Source organism: Solanum dulcamara, chromosome 9 (genome assembly GCF_947179165.1).
Source record: "Solanum dulcamara chromosome 9, daSolDulc1.2, whole genome shotgun sequence".
Taxonomy (NCBI): Eukaryota; Viridiplantae; Streptophyta; class Magnoliopsida; order Solanales; family Solanaceae; genus Solanum; species Solanum dulcamara.
This window is the reverse complement of record NC_077245.1, coordinates 76,419,291-76,444,188: the sequence shown is the minus strand read 5'-3', so window position 1 is coordinate 76,444,188 and position 24,898 is coordinate 76,419,291. Positions and strand designations below refer to the sequence as shown.

The 24,898-nt window shown below is 34.2% G+C and overlaps 3 protein-coding genes and 1 long non-coding RNA gene across 4 annotated transcripts; 2 read left to right on the top strand and 2 right to left on the bottom strand.

The window, feature by feature from the left end:
- Positions 1–746: 746 nt before the first annotated feature.
- LOC129902111 (N-carbamoylputrescine amidase) lies at positions 747–8,812 on the top strand. The gene is made up of 11 exons (XM_055977155.1): positions 747–827; positions 1,568–1,620; positions 3,627–3,744; positions 4,429–4,477; positions 6,740–6,831; positions 6,936–7,087; positions 7,210–7,256; positions 7,355–7,388; positions 7,638–7,804; positions 8,246–8,342; positions 8,435–8,812. The coding sequence occupies exons 3-11, from the start codon at positions 3,656–3,658 to the stop codon at positions 8,608–8,610; spliced, it is 903 nt and encodes a 300-aa protein (XP_055833130.1). The 5' UTR covers positions 747–827; positions 1,568–1,620; positions 3,627–3,655; the 3' UTR covers positions 8,611–8,812.
- Positions 8,813–11,481: 2,669 nt separating this feature from the next.
- On the bottom strand, positions 11,482–12,480 carry LOC129903819 (putative uncharacterized protein YGR160W). The gene is made up of 2 exons (XM_055979335.1): positions 11,962–12,480; positions 11,482–11,661 (listed from the first exon to the last, which is right to left on the bottom strand). The coding sequence occupies exons 1-2, from the start codon at positions 12,478–12,480 to the stop codon at positions 11,482–11,484; spliced, it is 699 nt and encodes a 232-aa protein (XP_055835310.1).
- Positions 12,481–14,283: 1,803 nt separating this feature from the next.
- On the bottom strand, positions 14,284–20,325 carry LOC129902450 (rho GTPase-activating protein 5). The gene is made up of 5 exons (XM_055977689.1): positions 19,517–20,325; positions 17,385–17,505; positions 17,144–17,263; positions 15,574–15,804; positions 14,284–15,070 (listed from the first exon to the last, which is right to left on the bottom strand). The coding sequence occupies exons 1-5, from the start codon at positions 19,942–19,944 to the stop codon at positions 14,495–14,497; spliced, it is 1,476 nt and encodes a 491-aa protein (XP_055833664.1). The 5' UTR covers positions 19,945–20,325; the 3' UTR covers positions 14,284–14,494.
- Positions 20,326–23,654: 3,329 nt separating this feature from the next.
- On the top strand, positions 23,655–24,614 carry LOC129902217 (uncharacterized). Its single transcript, XR_008770063.1, has 2 exons — positions 23,655–23,864; positions 24,386–24,614. It is a non-coding gene; the product is annotated as an uncharacterized LOC129902217 (long non-coding RNA).
- The last annotated feature ends 284 nt before the right edge of the window (positions 24,615–24,898 follow it).

The following is a 24,898-nucleotide window of genomic DNA, read 5'->3' as shown; positions in this document are numbered from 1 at the left end:
TGTCTCCCTCTTTTCGAATTTCCAAAATTGCAAGTTTTGATTGTTGAAATAGAAATCTCTGGGAGCATAAATATACCTATAGACATTTGGAGTATGCCACAGTTAAGGAATGTTCACTTTATGCATACAGTTTGTCGATGTCCTCCAAATATGCCCCGCGGTGAAGGGAAGCATACAATATTGGAACACTTACATACCATAACTGGAGTTGGTCCCATCATGGTGTAAAAATGAAATCTTTGCACTAATGCCTAACTTGAAGAAATTGGAGGTTGTGTTGGACCGCGTTGCTGATGAATCCCACGATTTTTTCCCGTGTTCTGATGATTTGGACTAGTTATGGCCTAACAATCCCAAACATGATGCCTTTTTTGAAAATCTGAGGACTCTCCCACCAACACTTAGAAGGATAACATTAGGGGGGTTGTGTCTTAATTGGGCAGATATGGACATTGTAGGCATGTTTCCTAACCTCGAGGCACTAGAATTGAAAGACAATGCGTTTGGGCATTCTTCTGGAACCACGTGGTAACCGAGTAAAGGAGTGTTTTCGCCATTAAAGTTCTTGTCACTCTGTAATATGGGATTTTTCACCGAGTGGAAAGCTTTCGATGATCATTTTCCTGTCCTGGAGAGACTTTTTATATCTCATTGCATGTGGCTGAAAGAGATTCCACAAGAATTTGCAGACATTGCAACGCTGTAAGTGATCGAGTTACGTGACTGTAGTGTTCACCTGGCCAAATCAGCAAAGCAGATTCAACAAGAGCAACAAGGCACCTTTGGATGCCAAGTGACTAATGTCTGTGAATCCAATTGCAAATATGGTAAAATCATCCTTGTTTCATGCTTACCACCATGTTTTGCCCTTTATCTCTAACAGAGCTCCGACCTGAATTTCAAACTATTAGTTAAAAGTTTAGGGTCAAAATTAAACTTTTTTTCTCGAAAAAATTGAACACGTGAAGTCCATGCATGTCATGTCGAAGCTCTGTTGATGGCAAGGGTAAATACAAAACAATTTACTAATGATAAGATAAGAATATGAATGGACCAAAAATGTAACGGATGGCGAAATTTGGACATTATTCCTTTTGTTTATATTCCTTCTTGAAAGATGTGCAACACTGTTTTCTTTTTATGTTTTCGCCTAGTGTCCAGTACTCTCTGAGGCATATTAATGCAGATTCTCGCTACATAGCATGGGAAAACGCTTTTTACCAAGATTTTTTTCATCTCTGCGAGTTGAACTTGAGACATTTGGTTAAAGAAAGAAGGGTCTTTTCAACCCCCACCATCACTCTTGGTAGTAGATTTGCAACATTGTACTAGTTTATATTGGATTAGAAAGAGTTTACTACTTGATTTTATTAAGACTTGAATTAGTAATTATCCAAACTATATCGCTCGGACTCTTCAAAAATATTGACAGGTCCAGGTCGAAAAGAGGTGTGATAATATTTTTGAAGAGTTCGAGCAATCTACCATCCCAATACATGAGTGACTATTGTAGGTTACTGTAATTTGATGGTTGAGAGGCTAATCATGCTTCCTTTTTTTTTTATAGTGATTTGCAACCAGTCTGTCATATTTCTGAAGGGAGATTCCTGGATGAAGAAGGTAATTAATTGTTTTTGGCTACTCATCCGTTGTTCGATATTCGTTTTGGACTGAGTAATTTGAATTCGCGTCGTAAAATTTCACTTTTAATACCTATCAGAAGGTAAGTAGTTTTTGCAACCATATTTGTCACATTTGTTTAGATTTTTTTAGTTTTTTTTCCTGAGTTGGCGAACAGATATTAAGATTTATATGCAATTGTTTTTTTCTAAAATGTTGAGAACCTGTATTATTTATTTTATACATATAAGCAAGAATTTCAATAAAAGAGTCAGTAATTATTCAATATTTATGTTAGTGGAGGTAACATGTATCAGGTAAAATAATCAATAAGCATGTCTTCTCTTTTCTCCTTGCATGCCATTATATTAGTAGTATTAACACTATTTTCGTAGTTTCTGGTCCCTCGTTTTCGACTAATACATATTGTTTATTGTGTTTCGATTGTCGTTTCATTTTGTTGTAGTTACTGTTTCCCTATTATTTGCGATGTCTTCATTATTTCCGTTTGCTCCTTTTAAATCTGGTTTGATATGTGTTACTTGAGCTTAGGGTCTTTTGAAAACAACATCTCTATATCCATGAGATAGGATAAGATCTGCATAAACTATATCCTCCTCCAGACCTCACCCGTAGAATTTTACTAGTATATGTGTTGTCGTAGATGTATTATGTAATGAGCAAGTCTTAATTGTTTTCAAAGCAAAATAGTGAATCATATACAAATAGAAGACGATAAGAGCGAGTTGAATTTGTATTTCTCCACAGAACAACAATCTGCTCCATGGTCTAATTTACTAAATAACTAAATTCTCTTAGAACGTGAGACCTTTAATTCTGATCTATTGAATTCTACTGTAGAGTAAGCCGAAACCCCATCTATTTTGTTTAACTTGTTGATATATATATTATTCTAGGAATTTTTTTGATCTTTATCGTGTTATATGGTTCCTATAAACGTACGTCATTAAAAATAAAAATATTTTCACACGTACAAAACTTGTTAATGAAGTCATTGTTTTAATTATTGGTTCTCCTGTCCACTTGTTAGACAATACCTCGGAAGAGATAGAGGCGAATCTAAAATTTAATGTTTATGTATGGTCTTAAGTTAAATTATATATATATATATAATAATTAAATTTATGATTAAATATTTTAAGAGAATTGCTTATATATATAATTTAAATAAAAAATTATTGTGTTCACGTGAATTCGTCGATAAAAACCGTCGATGCTCGGAGGAATTTAATTCAACTTGAGCAATTAAAAACGAATCGGGACAATCTATATAAAAGTTTTTTAGTGTTTCAATATATTTTGTTGCATTATTTTATGTGACATGATTACAAGAGAATCATTTTTTTTATTCATTTGTTTGTGATGATTTCAAATATTTAAATTATAAATTATTAATAGATTTTAGTATACAAAAAAGTAAATAGAGAGGCGCACAAATACGAAAAATATGACTTTGTTCCTCTTATGATTTTATCAAGTTGTGAAGAGACTAAAAATCTAAAAAGTTTATCTTATTATAAATTTCAACTTCTAAAAAATTAAATAAATTTCCTTTAATAAAATTATTATTAGAGTATAAATATGTGAATAGAAGAACTTTTAATTTTATTTTCACTATAACAAATTCGTTTTTATAAAATTATTATATAAATAAATATCTCCTTCACAACTAATTTATAAAATATTATTCATATTTGATATTTATACCAAACCAATAAATACATAACATTTTGTTATAAAATACTCTTTCGTGATTGACAATAATTAATAACATTCTTTTATTACCTTAAATCACTTCACTATAATAAATTTACACGATTTAATATAAACATCAAGATCATAATATTCACCCCACCCAACCACGTTTGCCTTTAAATATTCTATTCCTTTTATTTTTATTTTTTTCAATATATATATATATATATTCTTTATTTCACTTTATTATAAATACCAATTATTTTTCACTCATCTTTGCATATTTGCAGCTCACAGTTTAAGCTTCAAAGAACCAAAAATGGCAGAGAAGAATCGATTAGTCACCGTTGCTGCTCTGCAGTTTGCCTGTACCGACGATGTCTCCACCAACGTCGCCACCGCCGAGAGGTTTTTAATTTTTTCCCTTTTTCTTTCGTTGCCTCTTTTGCGCTATTTGTGATTACATTAGAGTTGATTCGTGAGATACTCAACTAATAGTTATTATATTAAAAAGTCGTAATTTCTTATTGATTTTAATTATCTTCGACAAAAGAGTGATTTTTTGAGATAATGACTGTTAGTTGAGTGATTAATTTATGACTTTCATTGCCAGTTGAAATACAATTAGGGATTATAAAATAAAATTGAAGACTTTTGTTGTTTCCTCATTTTTTTAATCGACGATAGAGTTGTTTTTATGTAATCTAAGAGGTTGATTTCCTGTTTCTGAGTTTTTAGGCTTCTTTTTTTGTAGTTCATTGACAAAAGGGGTTGGGATTTGGTGTTATTGAGCATCTACATAGAACCCAAGGATGTAATGTTGTTGTTAATGAGAATCATGAGGTCTCAGTTTAAATTTTAGTGAACGCAAAATTACTTGGCGATTGCTTCCAATTTGTTCATTTTAAAGCCTTGGTGGACGGATTTACATGGTGGAAATTGGAATGTAGCACTTATAGTGCAAAATTAGTTGAGGTGTGTAAAAAAATGATTGATCATTTATTTATTGTTTAGATTTGTAAAAAGGAATCAATTTTATTATTTTTGGTGGTATTTACATTTTCTGGCTCTAAGATTATTCCTTTTATGCAGATTGGTTAGAGCTGCTCATCAGAAGGGTGCAAATATCATACTCATACAGGTAACAAACAGTGAGGTCTTTTTGGAATATCTATTCCCTCCGTTCACTTTTACTTGTCACTTTTCGCTTCAGGAGAGTCAATTTGACTAATATTCGGAGTTAAACTGAATTAGATTAATTCAATATTTTAAATTTATATGTTTGAAAACTATATGAAAAATAATATAAGTTGCAATCTTTCTCATATTAATATGTTGAAAAAATACATTTTAAAATGTTAGTCAAAGTTTAAGCAAATATACATTAGACCATTATACTAATAGAATAAGCAAATGTTTAAAATTTAAGAAAAATAAGTATTTGTTGTGACTACTAAGCACGAGGTATGTGCTTGCTCTAAAACCTGATGAAGAATCTTCACATAATAATATATAAGCTAAGGTAAGGGGCACGGAAAGAAAGAATCTGATAAGTGAGTCGATAGGAATTGCTAGAAATCAAAAGGCATGATGTTCAAAACTGAAGTTTCATTGATCAATTACAGTGGGACGATGATTCTCCTTATTGGTCCTGTATCTTATCCTCTTTGGGTTGTCCTGTCAACCATTCTTTTCTCTATCTAATTATATCTCGTATGTGTTTGTGTAAAAATTCCTTCTCTTTCTCTACTTGATTTCTGTTTCAGTTGCTTATCTAATCATTTCCTTCTCCTGTATCCCATTCTTTTAAGCATTTAATGCTTTATCCTGAAATTTCGAAGATTTCCTGATGATTCCTAGCTCTTTCTTGACCTCTTTTATAGCTCTGGTGTGCTTCTTGGTCCATACAGTGCAAGTGTGGAAACTTAATTTGAATGCAGAGAGAGCGAGTAGCATTTGATGGCCAGGAAGGATGGATAACAAATTAACAATGGCAGATCTTTAATAGTGTAGGATCATTTCACAGTCACAACAGATTTGTCCTGTTATTACTAGCTCTTTTTCATGGACAGATGTGAGCGGAAATAGGAACGTCTTTTAGATGGAACAACCATGAGTAGAGCATCATCGACTGTTCCTCGACACATTTAATGGAGCTTGTTAATGATAGCAAAAACACTTGTTTTTTTGTAAACGTAGGTATGTGACCAACAATTGCCATCAAAGCAAGAAGTATAGACTGTAGACTCCCGCAGCTACTAAATATAGGAGTTCAAATATGCTTAAGCCTTAAGATCATACTGTAAGGACGAAGATAAACTTACCCCAAAACTTAAAGGACTATTTGAGTTAGAAACTCATTTTGTAATTTCCTCTTGTCTACTTTCTTGCTCATGCTAATGTGTAACAAAATAGTTACATAAATCTGTGATACTTCTGTGCCAGATTGGAGGTATCTTTTAAAGATGTAGTTGGTGTTTGACTTGATTTCAACTTTGCTTCAAACAGCCTTGAATTAGGAATGCTCATTTGGTTTAGTTGTTAGATTCAAGAGAACATGATTGGAAAGTTAGCTAAACTGAACGGAGAAGAATTTTCAAATTGGTTTTATAACATATTTGAGTCAGAGACAGTTGCAAATATTCCAGTTTCCTCCATTAAGTAATTAGATTTACCAAAGGTTTTCGTCAGTAATCCTCCCCTTTTAAGTTGGTCCAAGACTGTTCACTTCCAAAGTTTCATATCACACAATCAATGAGGGTCCTAGTTGAACAAGAGTACTGACTGATTGAATTCGAGATTATTAAAGCTATGGAAATGAATTAAATGCTTGCAGTGTTGGTTATTATAAATGCAGCAGGGTGTTCTGGTTTTCTTGAATCTTAGAGGGCGCGTCTAACTCTTCCGTTATATAATATCATTTTCCATTGCTATGAGTATCTGTGGGAGTGAGGCTAACAAAAAGAACATGATTTATAGCCAAGGTGTTGACAATTTTATGTAGGCGTTGGTAACTAATACCTATAGAATGAGGTAAAAAGTTGTATGTGATTGTTTACCATCAGGAGTTTTCTGATCTATTTGAACTGACCTGTCATTTTACCAACTAATTCTTGTTGAGCTCAGCATTTGGCAGTTATGCTTATTCTTGACGCAAGTGAGCAAGCTAGACAGTTGAATTAAACTCAGATTTTATATCTTCAAAATTTCCAATATCCTTAATACATCTACTCCTAAAAAAATTGTTTCTCTCATTAGCGAGTTGCAAATGATATTTTTATGGAGTCAGCGTGATGCACTTGAAGTTCGTTGTCCTGTGAACTTGTACTTTTTGAGGCTATTTGGTATTCATCTGCCATGTATGCAGTCCAGTTTCATTGATACTTTCTGGTTTACATCTCAGGAGTTGTTCGAGGGCTATTACTTTTGTCAAGCACAAAGGGAGGAGTTCTTTCATCGAGCAAAACCATATCAGGGGCATCCAACCATTGTCAGGTGAAAATTCTGATTGCTTCCAGAGTCTTATTGCAGGGTTCATTTGCATAAATGTCAAGATTCCAATAACAACTTGACTTCTTTTTCTATGTGCATGTTTGTAGGATGCAGAATCTTGCAAAGGAGCTGGGAGTAGTTATACCAGTTAGTTTCTTTGAAGAGGCAAATAATGCACATTACAATTCTGTGGCAGTAATTGATGCGGATGGCACAGATCTTGGACTTTACAGGAAGTCCCATATTCCTGATGGACCTGGTTAGTAAACTTGGAGGAACATTCCAAATTCATTGTTCTACTTGTCATTATTATGTTAGATTTCCTTCAAGCACTTTCTTTAATACTCCTTTTTCATCCTCTCAAGTTGTTTCTCTCTGCAGGTTATCAGGAAAAGTTTTACTTCAATCCTGGTGACACTGGTTTTAAGGTAACAAATACAGGAGACTGAAGTCCTATTAACATTGTGTGACAGTTATATTTTCCTTCTTTCCCTTTTCTCATTGATGTTATGGTGTTCATAAACAGGTGTTCCAGACTAAATATGCAAAAATTGGAGTTGGTAAGAAATATATGTTTTTATAGTTGTTCTTTGGGTTTCATTATGTTTTCTATCTTTGATGAACATTTGGATACATAGGAGAATAATAAAAGTTGTGCTGCTGAGGCGAAAAACCTTAAATCTCCAAAAGTTACTTAGACAGGCTTCACTTTGTAATTTTATATTTTAGAGACAAAGATTCTCTTGTTATAAAATACAGTGATGGCAGAAACTATACTTGACATAGTATTGACTTAAAATTCTGTCCAGCAATTTGCTGGGATCAGTGGTTTCCTGAGGCTGCTCGAGCTATGGCACTTCAAGGTGCAGAAGTATTGTTCTACCCTACTGCGATTGGTTCTGAACCTCAAGATGATGGACTTGATTCTCGGGATCACTGGAGGAGGGTGATGCAAGGACACGCTGGTGCTAATGTGGTAAGTTTCTTTTTCTTCTTCTCTTTCATTTTGACGTTTTTGTTAAAAATGATAAGTCAAAGAAAGTTTATGCTAACATGAAAGGGATAGCCTAGTGGGTTTCTTCTTCAGAACTCTAGGTCAATGGCTGACATTTCTGTATCCCATTTTATTATATTTTGTTTACTCTTACATATGCACATGCACCTGTGCCGTTGTAATAAGCCAATTCTTAATAGCAGCCATAGCATTTGCGACCATTCTCAGTGTAGGTGTCTGCTAAGAAACTAAGTGACTCATTTTTATTAGGGGTATGACAATTTGGACGTTCCAGTTGTTGCCAAACTCATAGTGTTGGTTTTCATTTTACAATACCAAAACCAAGAAAGTGATTTTTAAACTGCTGGTTTGGTTTGATTGTTCAGTTGGATTTTACATACCCTTAAATTTTATTGTGTTCAGGTACCTTTAGTGGCATCGAACCGCATTGGAAAAGAGATAATTGAGACAGAGCATGGGAATAGTGACATAACATTCTACGGCTACTCTTTCATAGCAGGTAAGCTTGACAGAAAGCTATAGCTTATAAACGAAAAACATCTACTACCTTGTGTTTTAAGGAGGCTGTGAACCTGATTTAAAAATGAACAGGGCCCACTGGAGAGTTGGTAGCAGCTGCTGGTGATAAAGAGGAAGCTGTTCTTGTGGCACAGTTTGATCTGGACAAAATCAAGTCCAAAAGGCATGGTTGGGGGGTGTATCGTGATCGGCGTCCTGATTTATATAAGGTTCTTTTGACATTAGATGGCAGCAACCCAGTCAAGTGATTCAAGATGGTCTAAGTACGGCAGATTCTCCTGCCTTTTTTTCTAATCATAACAATAAAAAAATGAGGACTAAAATGAGAATTTTGTATTTGAGTTCTGTTGTAATGTAACTCGTTAAATTCTGTTATCTGTCGCATTCTACATTTTATGTAATGAATTGACGGAATTTGTGGAGTTTGAATCACACAATGTTTCATCAGTAGCATCAATGTGCAACTTTGATGGTTTTTGTCACATTCAAGTAGCAGTGAGCATATTAATTTATGGGACCTTGATTTGTACTCATTTACATTGGTGTATGGCTGTTCTGGTAGATCCCATCTTAAAGAACCATTTCCAAACATAAAGCTTGGGATGTCAATTTCTCAATATATCTCTGAAAAGCACTGAAGCTATACCTGGTGGTCCTCAAATATCTATCATCTTATCACTTTCTTGATTTTTAGAAAGGATAGTTGCATTTTCGGGTCTCTCAATCCTGTTCCAGAGCCATTTGTTGCCAGAAGGTACGTTCTAATGTGCTTTACCTCATCTTTTATGCTTCTACAGATAGTGACCTTACCCCACAAAGATAGGGGTAAGGCCTGCATACATCCTTACCCTCCCTACACCTCACTTGTGGGATTACACTAGATACGCTGTTGTTGATGTACTAAGATAGTGACGTTAGTTTTCTTTGCCTTATATTCAGTTGTTTTTTTCATTCTAACAAGTTTGCAATTTCCTCTTTTGTCAGTAAATTTATTTTCCTAGTCAGAAAAAAAAAGTTTGGAACTATTGCTTGTGGATAAAAGCACACGTGGCCACAGATAATCTGCACAGTAACAAAGCATCTATAGTTTGATGAAAGATTATTTTATTTCTGTGTAGGAAATTGTTTATACTTTTCAGAGAACTTTTGATAATTTTTTTGACTACAAGGAAATCCGCAGTTGCTATCCATCGGGTGCGCACAGGGTAAAAAGTAAAAACCCCGCTCTTATGCAGTAGCTCACAAACCACACAAGAGAGGTAACCCGCACTAGGCAGGTCCGGTGCGACGAGCTCGACCAAAAGGCATACCCCTTGCTTTCGCTGGCAAGGGGTTTTGAACTTGAGACCTCCAACATGAAAATCCCAAGCCCAAGCAAAGTGTAGAACTTTAGATAATTTGTTGTGCCTATGTCATAGAAATGTATGCATATTGTATAGATCATAAGATTCTCCATGAAGTGATTGAGAACATCTGAGTGAAAGCATCTTTAATTTTAGTGCTAAGGATGCCTCTTGCTTAATAAGTACTTAATAGCCCTTTACTGTAAGGGAGCCTGTTTCTCAGACAACCCCTCCTCCCCCTTTTCCTTGCACGTCCAGGACTGGACATCTAGGGCATTGATAATGGAAGAGATCCCCTCCCCCACACGCTCAAGGATTGGACACCCCCCCCCCCTCTTCCCCACCCATTCACCCGCCTCATAAGACCGGACAACTTGGCCAATATAAGATGGGGAGCTAAACATTTGATAAACCATGAATGGGCTTAGTTCTGATATCATGATAAGAAAATGGATTTTGGGCCTAATTTAATCCAATAGCTTAGCTCAAGAGGTGAAGATTGTCCTAAATCATATAAGGGGAAATGATTCAAGACCCAGTTGATGTGGCACTGAAGAATTATCTTTTCTCGTGCACAATACTAGATACTAGTTCTTTGCTTGAGAAGGGTTGTGTACACCACCCTCCCTAGATCCCACTTATGGGATTATACTGGATATGTTGTTGTTACGTGAAAAGGGCAATCATTATTGTACAGAATCTTATCACAGGGTGTGTATTCTATTTGTTATACTCTTCTGAATATGTTTGAAACTGGAAATGTGATGATTCTTCTCCATTTTTACATTGTGATGATGAGATAAAGTGATATTTTTGTTTGGTGAAACTCACATGGGGCTAATTTTTTTAATATTGTCTCTTCTGTTTGCCCTAAGGACACAAGTAGATTTGAGGATGTCTAACTTGTGATTCAGACTGTTACATGTGTCTATTAGAAATTATAATATAGGTGTCTTCTACTTTAGGTCATTTTCATATACTTTCGGCTGGAAAAAAGTTGGAAGGATAGATCTTTTGCAATCTATCATGATCTAAAACATAGGATTAATGTGTCTTTGAGCTACCTCCTTTGTCTTGTCTCCCCACCCCACCCCAATCACAATCCCACTCGCACCGCTTCCAACAACAATATATCCAGTGTAATTCCACAATTGGGGTTTGGACAAGATAGAGTGTACATAGACCTTACCCATATCAAAATGCAAAACCAATTTTGATTTTTGAAAGACTGGTGGAGTCTAAGTCAGTTTGCGGGCACCTTAGGCAGATGGGAAGAAGAAATCACTTATGTTTTTTTTGTTTCCATTTGAATTGGAACTTGAAATTCATGGTTCTTCTCATACATCACTAACCACTTAGTCACATTTCTGGGTGCAAAAACCTAAACTTCTTTAAAGTCGTATTCATTGATAATCTCGAAAAATATTGTAAGTTACCTGCTATAACAAGTTAAGTTACATTAATAGTGAATGGTATATAACTCCTTTACCCCACAATAGAGCTTTTGCCGTGTATCTTGATTTAGTTGGACCTCAATGCAGATACAGAATACTGAGTAGGAAATAATAAAGAAATGGACACACAAAATTCTAAGTAAAATACAACCAAATATGGAATTAAGAATTCCTTTTGCAGTTTCTCTTTATTTACAGATTTTGCAGATAAAAGAAAGGGAAAAAAAAAGGCAGAGCTTTCAAACTTCATCTTGCAGCTTCCTGCAACTTTGGAAAATAGAAAGACACAAGAAAACCAAAAAAAAAAAAAAAGTTTTAACTCCTATACATGCTTTGCATCATGCTTATTATCATGTCCTCCTTCAACATTATTTTCATCATCATTATCACCATCATCGTCTTCGTCTTCATCTTCGTCTTCGTCTTCGTCTACAATCTCATCATCGGATTGAATAACATGCATCATCAATCGTCCGTCTTCTCTGCATGCATGCAAGAATTCCTGAGTGGGAATTCGAATTTCTTTAAGTATAAACCTTCCATCTTCTCTAAATGATTTGAAGCAAACCCATGGCTTCCCACTTCTTCCTATACAAGAAATAGGAGGGGGAAATGACAACCTTTTTTTCGTTCTTGATCTCTTCGAATTATAATCTTGATTGAAAAACACTCGATTCTCTAGCCTGCAGGAAATCCGCGTCCTCCTCCCTTGTTGTTTTTGTTCTTGTTCTTGTTCTTGTTGTTGTTGTTGTTGTTGATGATGAAGATCTTCGTTTCTCAAATCGTTCATTAGATCCTCAACATCATCAGAGCTCTCGAATCCAAGTCCTTCTGTGCACATCGATAAGCTATCCGATGTTCTTGATGACAAGCTATCACTATGCTTGTCCTGTTTATTATTCTTGTTGCTAATATTGTTTGTAATTTGAGAGTAACTTGAAACAGGACTCTTGTTATTTCTTTCATACTTGTCCTTATTATTATTATCAAGCCCTTCAATTTCAGATTGATGAATTGCATCAAGGAAAAACGACGAAGAAGTAGAAGAAAACGACGATGATTCAGATGACAAAGGTAGACAAGAAGAAAAAGAAGATGAAGATGAACCAACAGACAAAGACGAGGACGAGGACGAGGACAAGGTAACAGAGTTGTTTTCTTTGAAATGTAATTCACCAAAAATCTCTGTAAAGGAAGAGTCATCTATAGGTTTCAAAGATTTAGACTGATTCCATGAAGAGGAAATGGATTCAATGAATGATGGATTTTCATGTAATGGCTTTTCAACTATATGTTGTAAACTTCCACAAGCAGCAGCCATTTTGGTGTTCTTTTCTACTTTTGTTGTTGGTTGGCACAAAGACCAACAAATGAATTTAACTGAAACTTTTAGAACTTTGTTCTTTGTGTTGGAAGACAATTTTTTTTGTGATAAAGTCAAGAAGAGAAAAAATTGCTGTTTTGTAGGAGTACCCTTCTCTTAACTTTAATGGATGGGTGGTTATAAATGTTTCTGTTTATTTGGTGGTCTCAATTTTCTGTCTATAAAAACTGTAAAAAAAAAAATCTGTGTATTTTTTCTCTTTCTCTCTCCTTTATCTTTTATTAATAACCATTGATATAGTATGTACATTAGAACAAATGATTTCAACTACTTTTTACGCGTTTGGAATATACTACAGGTCCAATAGGACTACAAACTGTGAATGATAAGCTTGTATCAAGTGTATGTTTGGTATGAAAGGAAAATATTTTCAAGGAAAAGTAAGTGGTTTTCTTACTTATTTGTTGGTGTTTTCGGTAAATACGTAGAAAATGTTGTATTAAAACATGAATATATAATTTAGGCAAATATTATGGGGGTGGAGATGGGATAGGGTGGTGAGGGAGGAGACAATTAGTGCGGAATGTCATTTATGAAACTTGTTTTTCTAGAGTATATTTGCAGAAGTTTTGGCCAATCAAACATGGAAAACGTTTTCTAGACCTTCGTACCAAATATACCTTAACTTTCTAATATTTGAAACTACAAAGACTCATCCAAAGGTATGGTCCAGTGGTCAATAAATTAGGTGCAAATTTTAGAGATTAAGGTTTAGATTCTAGAGATGATAAAAATACTAGGTGGTTTCTTCTCATCTATCTAAGTTTTGGTGCGCCAGAGTTACACAATAACTGCGCTAGTGCTCGGTAAAGTAGTCGAGGTGCGCGAAAATTGACTTAAACGCCCTTGTTATCATTAAAAAAGAGAACTACTATGTATGTGCTTGTGAGAGATAACAAATAGTCGGTCGAATAATTGAGGTACACGCAAACTGGCTTGAAAGCTACTATTATCAATAAAAAGCCTAGTACTTCAACAATTACACCTTCATCTCAAGGAAATTTGGGATTAGCACTATGAATTCTCACCAGCCATGTCACTCCATTTAAGTAAGTCTCGGTCCCAATACTATTATTATTTTTCTAACCCGAAGTTCTCTATATTTTCTACTACCATATAAATCTCTGACAAAGACTACAAGACTCAATAGATATTAAACCTAAAGTAAACACACTAATTCATTTGTTTATAAGATAATTGCAATGAGAAAAATCAAGGTGTCTGTACTATGGATCCATAGCCACTTACATATATGCAAGACAGCACTAAAAAAGGCTCAGGACCTCAGCAACTTGAAGTAGTGTTCCATAAGTAACTTTGATGTGACAGTTGAAAGGTTATACACCTATAACTAGCACATCTTGTGTTTGATTTCTAACTTGATTGGCAAAATTGCTGGATTTCTAGATACATCCTTAACTAGTACTTACATATTATACATTCAACTAGCAGAGTATATTCCCAGTGGATCAAATGTGAGGCCACACCAGTACTGGTCCCAACTCCCAACCACCAAAATGACTTTTCCTTTGTTAGGGGTGTTTCTTCAATCAGATTTTGCTAATATGAGAAAGTTATAGCATCCGAATTTCAGAAATTTTATCTTGGTTGTGGTCCTGGAACTGGAAGCATCAACATTTCTAACATATATACCAAAGACAACTCATCACAAGAAAAGTAAAAGGAGTTATCCTCCACGCAGATTAGACAATGAGGTATACAAGGAAATAGACATCCACATTGTGCAAGTGAAGATCAAATCATATTCGCGTTCTAGTATTTAGAAAAGCAGACAGTATAATGTACACATCAAACCATAACCAGTTAAAAAAATCAACCACAGTAAACTAGATCAACATACATGAACTATTAGCATTCACATTTTTATCACAACCAAACAGAAACTGTTACCATCTTAGTCAGCACAGAAAGCTGCTCAGTTCAGTCCTATTCACCGCCAAGCTTCAGTCCTCTCTGTCATTGAATTTATACGGATCAAGTTGCTTATTCCTTTTGATTTACTATCATTTCCCAGAGACTGAACTGCTGTTGGCTCTAAATCAATTTTCAGAACATCGTGTGTCTTATTAGAATCACTCGATTGGCCTATCCTAGGTGTGTCCTCTTCAAGATTTGGACTTTTTCTCACACAGGCTTCTCTTGACTTGGTATTAACATGAATAGGAGTTCCACAAGAAACACTGTCATCGGATTCCTCTGAAGAAGTAGCATAACTAAGATATTCATCATCAGTGATGTTATCTACTCTATTAGATTCAGAAACACTGGCTGAATCGGGTTCGTCTACAGTGAACACCTGCTCAGTCGGTTCATTTGATTCATTGGAGTTCTCCAGAGGGAATTGTGGTGGACTTTGATGACCATACTCATCAGGCCGGTCTAGGTTAGAGACAGAATCTGGTTCAACAAGGGAATCTTCTCTATCTTTTAAAGTCTTTTCGATGAGTGTCCTCAAGAAATTCATTACTTGGACAGCATACATCAGTGCAGTCAATGGATCTGCCATCTGCAAGGAAAAAGCTAAAAATCACTTATTATACTGATCCAGCCATTAGCAGCGAAAAGGTTGGCAGATATCAAAAGAATCAGAACAGTTTATCGATTCAGAGGTTAATTGACTTATTTAATAAGGGAAGGAATAAATAAGAGTACCAACTGGCTCTCATCTTTCTTTCTTTTTCTTCAAAAAGCTATGGAGTAGATTCACATGGAAAAATGTGCATCCATTTGAAAAAATAATGACAGAAAACCAACCCTCCCAAATTTCAACTCATTCACTTTGCTTTTTGCTATAAAATCTCAGCTTATGGAAGGCAACTTGCCCCATGGATGTTTTATGCGAGTATTGAGGAGAGAACCCCCTCCTCCCCTTGTTAGTTATAATTTTGCTATTTTATTCCTTCTTTTTTTTTTCTTTTTGGGGATGGGGATTTGATGGTTTACTAAATAAAATTATGTCAACTACCAAGAGAAAATGCAAACAGTGTGTCTGAGAGACCAATAGCCCACCTGTGTCATGTTAGGAGCAAACACCATTGCGATATTGCGCGAATTCATCTTGTTCAGGTGTTCCCCCTGAACAACATCAGCCATGAGATTGACAGCCCAATCCAGGAGAGCAGCTTCTGTCTGTGGCAGAAGTCTCACCAGTGCAGTACAATCCTCTTCTGACTGGCATTGCATGACCTGCTCAGGAGAAAGGGTATCCAACACCCCACTTGGGAGTTCCCTGAACCAAGCCTGTTGAGTTACATGATGTCAGATCAAGTATAAATATACCAAGAAAAGAGAGATCTATCAGGACCCATTTTTTCCTCTTTCCTCAACAATAGAAACATCCAAAGTGTGGCAATGAAGAAGTGATCAATCTAACGTCATAGAAACCATGAAACGTAACTGCTATATTTACAGCAGATAACCATAAACGTCAAGGACATAAAGGAAGTTGTTCTAATTGCAAGCCTGTGATACCCAGCAACTTTAGTGAGAGAAACTTACAACACTGGCATAAGGTGAAATCATGTACACCTTTTACTAATTAGATGCATATTAAGAATTACAAGTGTATAAAAGTTTCCCTTCACTAATCCATCACATGATCTTGCAGCCAATTGGTAGAATCTGAAAAGCAAATAAAAAGCTAAGATTTTTTTATAAGGGGAAAAAAAGAATGGCATTTTAATAAATTGTCACCCATCCACTTTGGCCTCCATTTTTCCTTCTCAGTGAATATTCTTTTTATAGAATTCCAAAATATAATCCCTGATTATTTGTTGTCTTCCACCAGCTAGCCAGAGATTTTAAGGTTATCATTTATTTTTTCTCAGTGACTCTGGCAAGCATAGGCAATTTTATGGAATAGCTAAGCTGTGTCAATCATAATCAACACAAGGCTTCAGAATAGAAATCTAAATCTCTATTTCAAAATCCAAAAAACGATGAGAAGCATGAGTTCGCCTTCAGAGCTTTATATCACATGAATCATATGTCTATGAATCTCTATATACAAGCAAAGCGATCTCGCGGTCTACTATGAGGTACACCACGAAGGCTCACTATAAGAGCCGCCTGCAGGCCTATGTGATGAGCTGAGTTCATAAATAAGTGGGTCAATAACCTGCCCATACCTAAGAGGGTTGGATGTTGCATGCTTTTATGAACTGATTTTGCCCACTCCCACCCCCACCCCTAGTTCTTTCCTACGCTACATGTATATAAATTGTCTTCTGTTTTGGAGTGAGGACATTATTTAACAAATAAAAGCCACATCAGGATCACCACTATTTTGCCAGGTGCGGATGTGCATTATAGGCAACAAGTAGTATAAATTTAGCAGCAGCATAATTTGAGCAAGGTCCCATATTATATGCTATCAAATTGAAGCATTTCTTTTAATCATGAGTTTGTGATTCGTAGCACATAGCAGATTTATCAAAGCACCAATGATATCTTATAAAGTGAACTGCATGCATATTATGCATGAACGCCTACATCAACATTTTTCTGTGAGCGTACAAAGGATGAAATATATTGGATAAGATTACTACAAAGTACAAAGAGTGTTGTTGAAGAGACATACCTTAATGAGACCTGCCAGACAATGTACATCAATGCCATCCGGAATTATTCCACGGTTTAATTGCTCCCTAACAAGCTCCTCCTCGCTGTTTTCAGCATTTATTCTGAAAATCCCTTCTGCCTGTCCACATAAAAAACAACTCGGATGTGATAATGAACAATTATAAGTGACAGCACCAATCATTGATTGTTAATACAAGATTTTAAATATTTGAAAGAACGAGACAACACACAGTATGTACCTGTAGACCCCCTTGAGCATACAAACGCCTTTGCATTAGAAGTAGAATAGTTGGAACACTATTCCCACGGGAGTCGAATGACAATTGCATGGACTCCGTTGACACTCCAAATACAGTGGTACTACAGATGGAATATCAAAATCAATAGCACAACAAGATGCAATCATACTTATAGAAGAGTTTAAATTTGCATCACATATAATAGTAGTAATGTCATAACAAAATTTTACTAATAATTTTTTATCCTCAAAAATCCAAGCGACTCGTGTACCAGAAAAGTGCAGTTGTAGCAGTTCCTTTTATTATTTCCTTTTAGCAGTTTCTTTTCATGAAGATGCTTTCAAGAGGTCCCAATTATCTTCAAGGTCTAACAGCTGGAGCTGAATATGTTGCCACAAAATTTAACCAAAATCTTAAAGCATTTAATGCACGCAAGGATAACATTTTGTTTAAATCACTCAGGTCTTACATTACATTGTCAATCTTACAAGATCACAAACTATCTTCACCACAGCAGGCTTCCAGTTCCATTGATATTGGATTAAAAACTAAAACCGCAGTGAGTATAACTTAAAAATTACAGAAGTCTGCTATTTAATGAACTACAACAACAACAACAATATAGCCAGTGTAATCCTACAAGTGGGGTCTGGGGAGAGTGGTGTGTACGCAGCCTTACTCCTACCTTGTGAAAATAGAGAGGTTGTTTCCGATAGACCCTTGGCTCAAGTACAGCATATCAAAAAAAATCAAGAATGTAAAGCTGCAATAGGGTGTTGCCTGAGGGGTTTTGCAGCAAGGTGTGAGGATTTCCCATTCATTGTTTGTATATAATACACTAGTGTTTTTTAATGTTGAAGAGGCATAAATCCAACATCAAGGCAATAATGTATTTCCAAACAGTGACGCTATTAGAGATCAACTTAAACAAGTGAAGTCAACTAAGTGTGAGGAGAGAAGAACACTTAACAAATTGATGAGCTTTTCTGTTTTCAACTGCAAGACTGGGTCAATCTCATTAGCGTATTTAAGTGTACTGTTAAGACTTTCCGCGCAGAAGGATAATCAGTGTGGATTAAAAGAGTTCAATAAGGTTAGTGAAGTGGCAGAAAAGATACTTGGCCAAAAGGAGAAATGAGATGCTGATCAAAAGCACACTATCAACCATACCAGCATAATTATGTGCCTTATGCATGTGCAGTCAGCATGAGCAATAAAACTAGAAAGGCTCCAATGGAACTTCTTGTTGGATGCAAATGACGAGATAAAAAGACTCATTTGGTAAGCTGAAAGGAAGTCACAACTCTAATGAAAATGGGAGGGCTCCGAGTAACCTCAAGTGACCTCCTCTCATTTTATCACTGATGTGTGCTGCTTGCACCTTCTAATGTGGTCCTTTCTAATTGTGTCTAATCTAGTATCACCATATATCCATCTTTAACATGAGCATCAGTGACACTTATCTAGTAGATATATTGGACTTTAGCAACCTAACATTCACCCCCCTATACCATTAGATAAAGTTTGAATGGTGTATCAAATGGTATCTGCCTGAATGGACAAAGGGGATAGAGCTGATCATGCAAAAAGGTGTGCTGCATGGAAATTCAAAATGCACTCAAAACCATGTAATAAATGCAGCACCAGGAACTAGAAGACTTCTTCAATCTCTATTGAATAGTAATAAGTAGTCCGTTATAAACTGAATTCCATTTACAAAGAAGCTTAGTTAAGATACTAAATGACTACACAAACTCCATATTGAGGTGAGGTTGGCTTTTCTATCAAACGTAAACAGTATTTGACTACTCGTAAAACTGAATGTTATGAGACAGCAGAAAACACAATTATCCCTTATAATTTTCCACACAAACTTAAGCTATATTCAGAAAGAGGCTCTCCCATAACTAACTATAAATTCTATCTATCAATATATACTCTACCAAAATTTCACAATGGCAATGAAAATAGTAAATAAAATAGCATAAGAGTAAAGCATTTGATTCCACATTTGCAAAATGATCAATCACTAAATCCTGTCAGCTCAAAGGATATCAAGACTACAATACCAGCACCAAAATCTTCACAATTAAGGTTATAGCTCATCAAGAATCAAAAAGTTAACAATGTACCTTGCACTGGGGGCCCTTCTAGAAACTTCAGGCTCAAACTCAACAGGGAGACCCAAAAATCCATTGAACCTATCAAAGGTAACATGGGCAACATGACGCACATTAGTAGGCCATCCAATCTCCATACCACTACCACTACACAGATCTCCTCCTCCCCTATCCGTTTTGCAAGCTAACCAAAAACTCTTCCTAAACAATGTCACCAAAAGAGCTAATAAAGACAAATGATCCCTTTCTTGATTTCTCCCTTTTCCCCTGTCCTCCTCTTCTTCTTCTTCGTCTTCCCCTTCACCTATTTCTTCCTCAGAATCACAAACAGCAACCTCAGAACCCCCAATTTCTTCTACAAACAATGTCCCATTGTGGGTAGGTGTAGATATTGAAGGAGAAGAAGAGGAAGGAGAAGAAGAGTGGAGGACTTCTGTCATGGTTACCCTTTACACAAGATTATAAAAATGTATCAAAATCCAATAAAAAAAATGATTTTTTTTCCAGATTCTTGGATTGAGATTGCAAGAATCAACAAATCCCAGTAAAGACCAATTCAAGAAAATGTACAAATGGGGTTAAACGTGAGAATCATGAACTCTGGCATATTGTTTATTGTTTTCTGAACAAGCCCTTTTAATGGCGCGTTGAAGAAGCAACAAAGACACAGTCTTTTTAACACTACTAATAAGAGAGATAAAAGGGAAATGCTTTGCTGTGAAGTTGGCTTTGAAGTTTATATATATATTTTTTATATATATATATATTTATGATTTCTTGATTTTGGGTTAGTGGGTGGGTGGGTAGTTCTTGAATCTGAATCAGTATAGTTTTTTTGTTGGAGATGAGGGAGGAGGAAGGAGGGGGGGAGGGGGAGAGGGGTATTTTTGGAATTTAAGTTTGTTTCTCACAAAAGGATCTTTATGGTGTCATCCTTGAGAGTGGCCAATGGGATCTTGCCAAGTAAGCTTTTAGCTTATTTAGAGTTTTTGAGGAGAATATAGAGATGATACAGAAAACAAAAAACAATTCTTTAAAGAGCAATAAAGATTGAAGAAAAAGAAATATTAATTAATCACACTCAATGTTCATATTAAATTATAATTCAATTTCTCCTCACAATCATTCTCCATAATAATATTTTACTTTAATGGTGACAGGAACGCTAGTGTGCACGGAGAGAAGCAGGCGAAGCGTGTCGTTTTTTTATAATAATATTTTATTATAATATCATGTTTTTTGTATCATCACTTTTTTTTATTATATTATATGTTGTTTATAACAATATTTCAATATAGCAGTTAAAAAAATATTTAAACAAACAACACCATTATAAAAAAAATTGAATGTACGTATAGTTATCATAGTTAAGTATTTTTTTTTCTTCATAATTATAGTGTTCAAGTTTATTTTTACATATGTCAACCAATCTTATGGCTACATGTTATTTTTTATCAACATAAATGTCAAGTAATCTTGTCCATCATAGCTTTTAACAAATATGAAAATATCACTAAGTGAATCGTTCGCTTGAATCTGAACTCAAAATCTTATAGTTCTCAAGTCATTATCACGGAGTCACATCTTTAAGTAAATAATATTTATACGCATTTAATGTTTACACTAAATCAATACATACATAAAATGTGTTTTGCAGTTTTCACATACAGTTCTATCACTCAAATCATGATTAATTAGTATATAATTAATCATATATCTCATAAACTGAGGTTAGTGACTTTGCTCTTTTTAGTTGTAAGTTGAGACTGCTTTTTGAAGGTTTTTTTTTTCAAGAACTGAGGAGTGACTTTGAAGCTTTTCATCATTTATTTTTTGAAGCTTTTCTCCATTTGGTGAAGCAACCCATAAATTAATGTTCCTTGTGTTTTTTTTTTACTAAATTAAAGTAGTGCTTTTCTTGGAGAAGAAATTTAAAATTTCTGTTTAATAGTTGGGCAGCTCAATTTTAGTTTTGTTTTATGTGAGACTTAAAATCCCATTTGTTTTTATTAGAATTAATTAATAAAGAGGCTTGAATTTAAATATGAGAAAATAGTTAAAAGTACCCTTAACCTATACTCGAATTTTCAACTACACATTTAAATTTCACGAAGATCCTATCATCCTCTAAAATATTTAAAATTAAAATTATTACCTTCCTAAATGCTTAGCTAGCAAGATGAGTGTATTTCACTCTAGTGCAAAAAATAAATATGAAAACTTTATTTTTAATATCTCTTTTCATAAATATATGTATTTTTAATCATCCTTTTTTGAATGAAAAAAAATTATTTTCTTTCTTCTCCATAGCAACATAGACCAAATCTCTCCACCACTCACCATTTCTAAGCCTCCGCCGCTCTATCATCTCCACCAGATTCACCATTGTTGATTCCAAACAAGTTTTCAAACTCTCATGTAAAAAAACTTGCAAAATCAATTTAATCAACTATAGATAAAATGATATATATTTATATCACCCCAAATGGCTTTGATCTGATTTGAAAGAAATTGATCTGGAATTAATTAAACCCATTTGAACCCCCCAAAAGCTTTTTTTTTTTATAAAACTAATAGATCCTTTAATTATCAATCTCAACTCTCAATCAATCAATTACATCTTAGAATCAGCATGTTATCAATCTTATTAATTGTTCAATTGTCGGTGAATCAACCTTTTGCTCTTCAAAATTGTCGCCGCCGGCGTTGATAACCATCGTCGGCTTCTCTTCATCTTCCTTGAGAGGATAATGCTGAGACTCCATTAATGGCAGTACCACTCCATTCATTCGTCCTTTTTGTTTTCTTTCCCTTCTCTTTTTTTAGTTTGTTTTTCAATTTCTCAGACGAGCAAAGTTCGAATATCCCTCAATGAATTCCGCCGTCATTATTCACCTCTCTTCCTCACAAATGCAACTCCAATAAATTTTGGTGTTTACATTAATGGTGAATATGGTGAAAGTATCTATGGTGTATGAAGAAATGACGAGAATATAGGAGTGATAAAAAATTATAAAAAATTATCGTCAAACGCGTGAAACTCATATGTCAATATAGATGTGGTTATGACTTTTTAAAGGTGTAATATTTAAACACTTCAGGAGGTGATAAAACTCCCGTGAAATTTAAGTGTGTAGTTAAAAATTCGAGTATAGGTTGAGGGGGCTTTTGGCTATTTTCTCTTTAAATATTAAGATGTATATTAAAATTTAGATATCTGAATGTGAATATTTGTATTAAAATTTCAATACTAAATAATTAGAATTATTTATTTATTTTAACATCAGAATCTATTAAATTTATCTTTATTTTTAAAAAAAATAATAAATATAAAATTCAATAAAGTACTAGATAAATCTAATTCTATATATCAATAAAATATATTTTAAAAATATATGATGGTTGATGATGGTAATGACTAGCGATGATAGTTATGAGTTTGTGAATGTCGATTGGAGATGATATTGACTAATAATGTATTTTGAATAGTAACTATTGATTAACAATAGATGATGGTGATGGTCATTAGTGGTGGTGCATGGTTGATAATTGGGGCAGATGATATATAAGGATATAGCTAATAGTGGTGATTATTGATGATATATAATTTAGAAATTGGCAGTGATTGATTAAATGGGTGGCTAGTTATAGTGATACTTAGTTATAGTTTACAATGATGATAATTGTGACTAAGAATTGTAATTATAAATGGTGGTATGTAGTTGATTATGATAAGTTAATAATGGTGGTACAACGCTACATGAAGAAATAAAATTAAAATAACATACCGATTCATTATCTTGTGGAGATAAAAATACTATTTTCGATAAAATTTCAATTCAAGTGTCACATACTCAAATAAAAGAAAAAAGAAGAAATAATGACAAAAACATATCCATTAATAAAAAATACAATATAAAATCTACAAAAAAAAAAATAATAACAATAACAAAATAATGTACTAATCGAAACACAATACACTACATTAACAAAAACGAATATAAAACCAAAAGAACTAAAAAATTACTAATATTTTGGATTTTTGTTTACATGATTGAATATATATAACAAAAAAAAAAAGGACACGTGAAATGTGAGAAATAAAGACACTTGTGATCCACGCGTTTCAAATTTGAAGATGACAATTTTTATCCTTTTATTATCTATCTACACCACAGGATAAATAATGACAAAAATATTATAAGATTTTATAAATATAATTTAAGAACCATAAAAATTTTCAATAGTAACCAAAGTAAAAAAAAAAATGGCAACTCCAGAAGAAAGCATCGAAACTTCAGCTCCGCCGGCGGTGGAACCACCACTGCCCGCCGTTGATGAAATATCTAAGGAAGTCAAGGTAATAACCCTTATTTTTTTTTCTATTTTATTTTTTAATCTTGGGGTACTCAATTACTTAGATTTCTCTTTTTTTAAAAAAAAAATAATTTATTTTATTTTTACTTAGACATGAAGTTTACTTTAGAAGATTTTTAAATCTGGTAGTTTTAACTTTGTGGTCTTAAACTGAAAAATTGTAATTAAAGAGTTGTCAAAGTTGGATAAATTCACTCAAATTTGGCCATGGCTGATAAATAAAGACTTCAACTATGCACGTTTAAACATCTCAACTCGTGTTCATCGTGTCAGTTGCACGCTCCAAACTTGCAATATACTCTAAAATTTATGTACTGCATTTCGGCTTTTAGTTGTCAGCTAAGGCCAAATTGATTTGAAGTGTTTTAGATATGATCTCTCAAAGTTGGATGACCAGCTAATACCACCAAATTTGAGTGTCTCTGTTTATTATCCTAAAAATGTTTTAGGAAATTTTAAATTTATTTGGTTTTGTGAATTCTCTAAATTTAGATAATTTTGTAGGAGGAAAAGAAAGGAGAAGGAGATCTAAAGGCAACCCTTTTGATATCAGGTGCTGTAGTAGCTGTGATTGGTGCAATTTTTGCTATTTTTAAGAAGGTCAAAGGGTCTGCTTGAATTAATGCTTGCTAAATTATCTGCATTTTGTAATTTCTTTCCCCCTTTTCTGTAAAGACCCTAAATGAAACTACTTTAAAGGGAAATAAATAAATTTCATATGCTTTTATTATAATGTTCTGCTTGTATATAAATATATACATATGAGCTCTCAGGCTAAAGATAGAATGTTGAAAGGTGAAAGAATGTCACATTGTATAGTTTGTTTTTTATACTTTCATTAAGAAAATAGGACAAACATTTACCAAAGACACCCTAAATGTCAAATGTTTAGATATTCTCAATATTTGAGTGTTCCATTATTTTAAGAGTAAGCAATAGTTGCAAGCATATGCTCTTGCAACAAGTTGGAGATATTTCAATCTAATATTTTAATCTGAGAATCAGACCAACAAACAA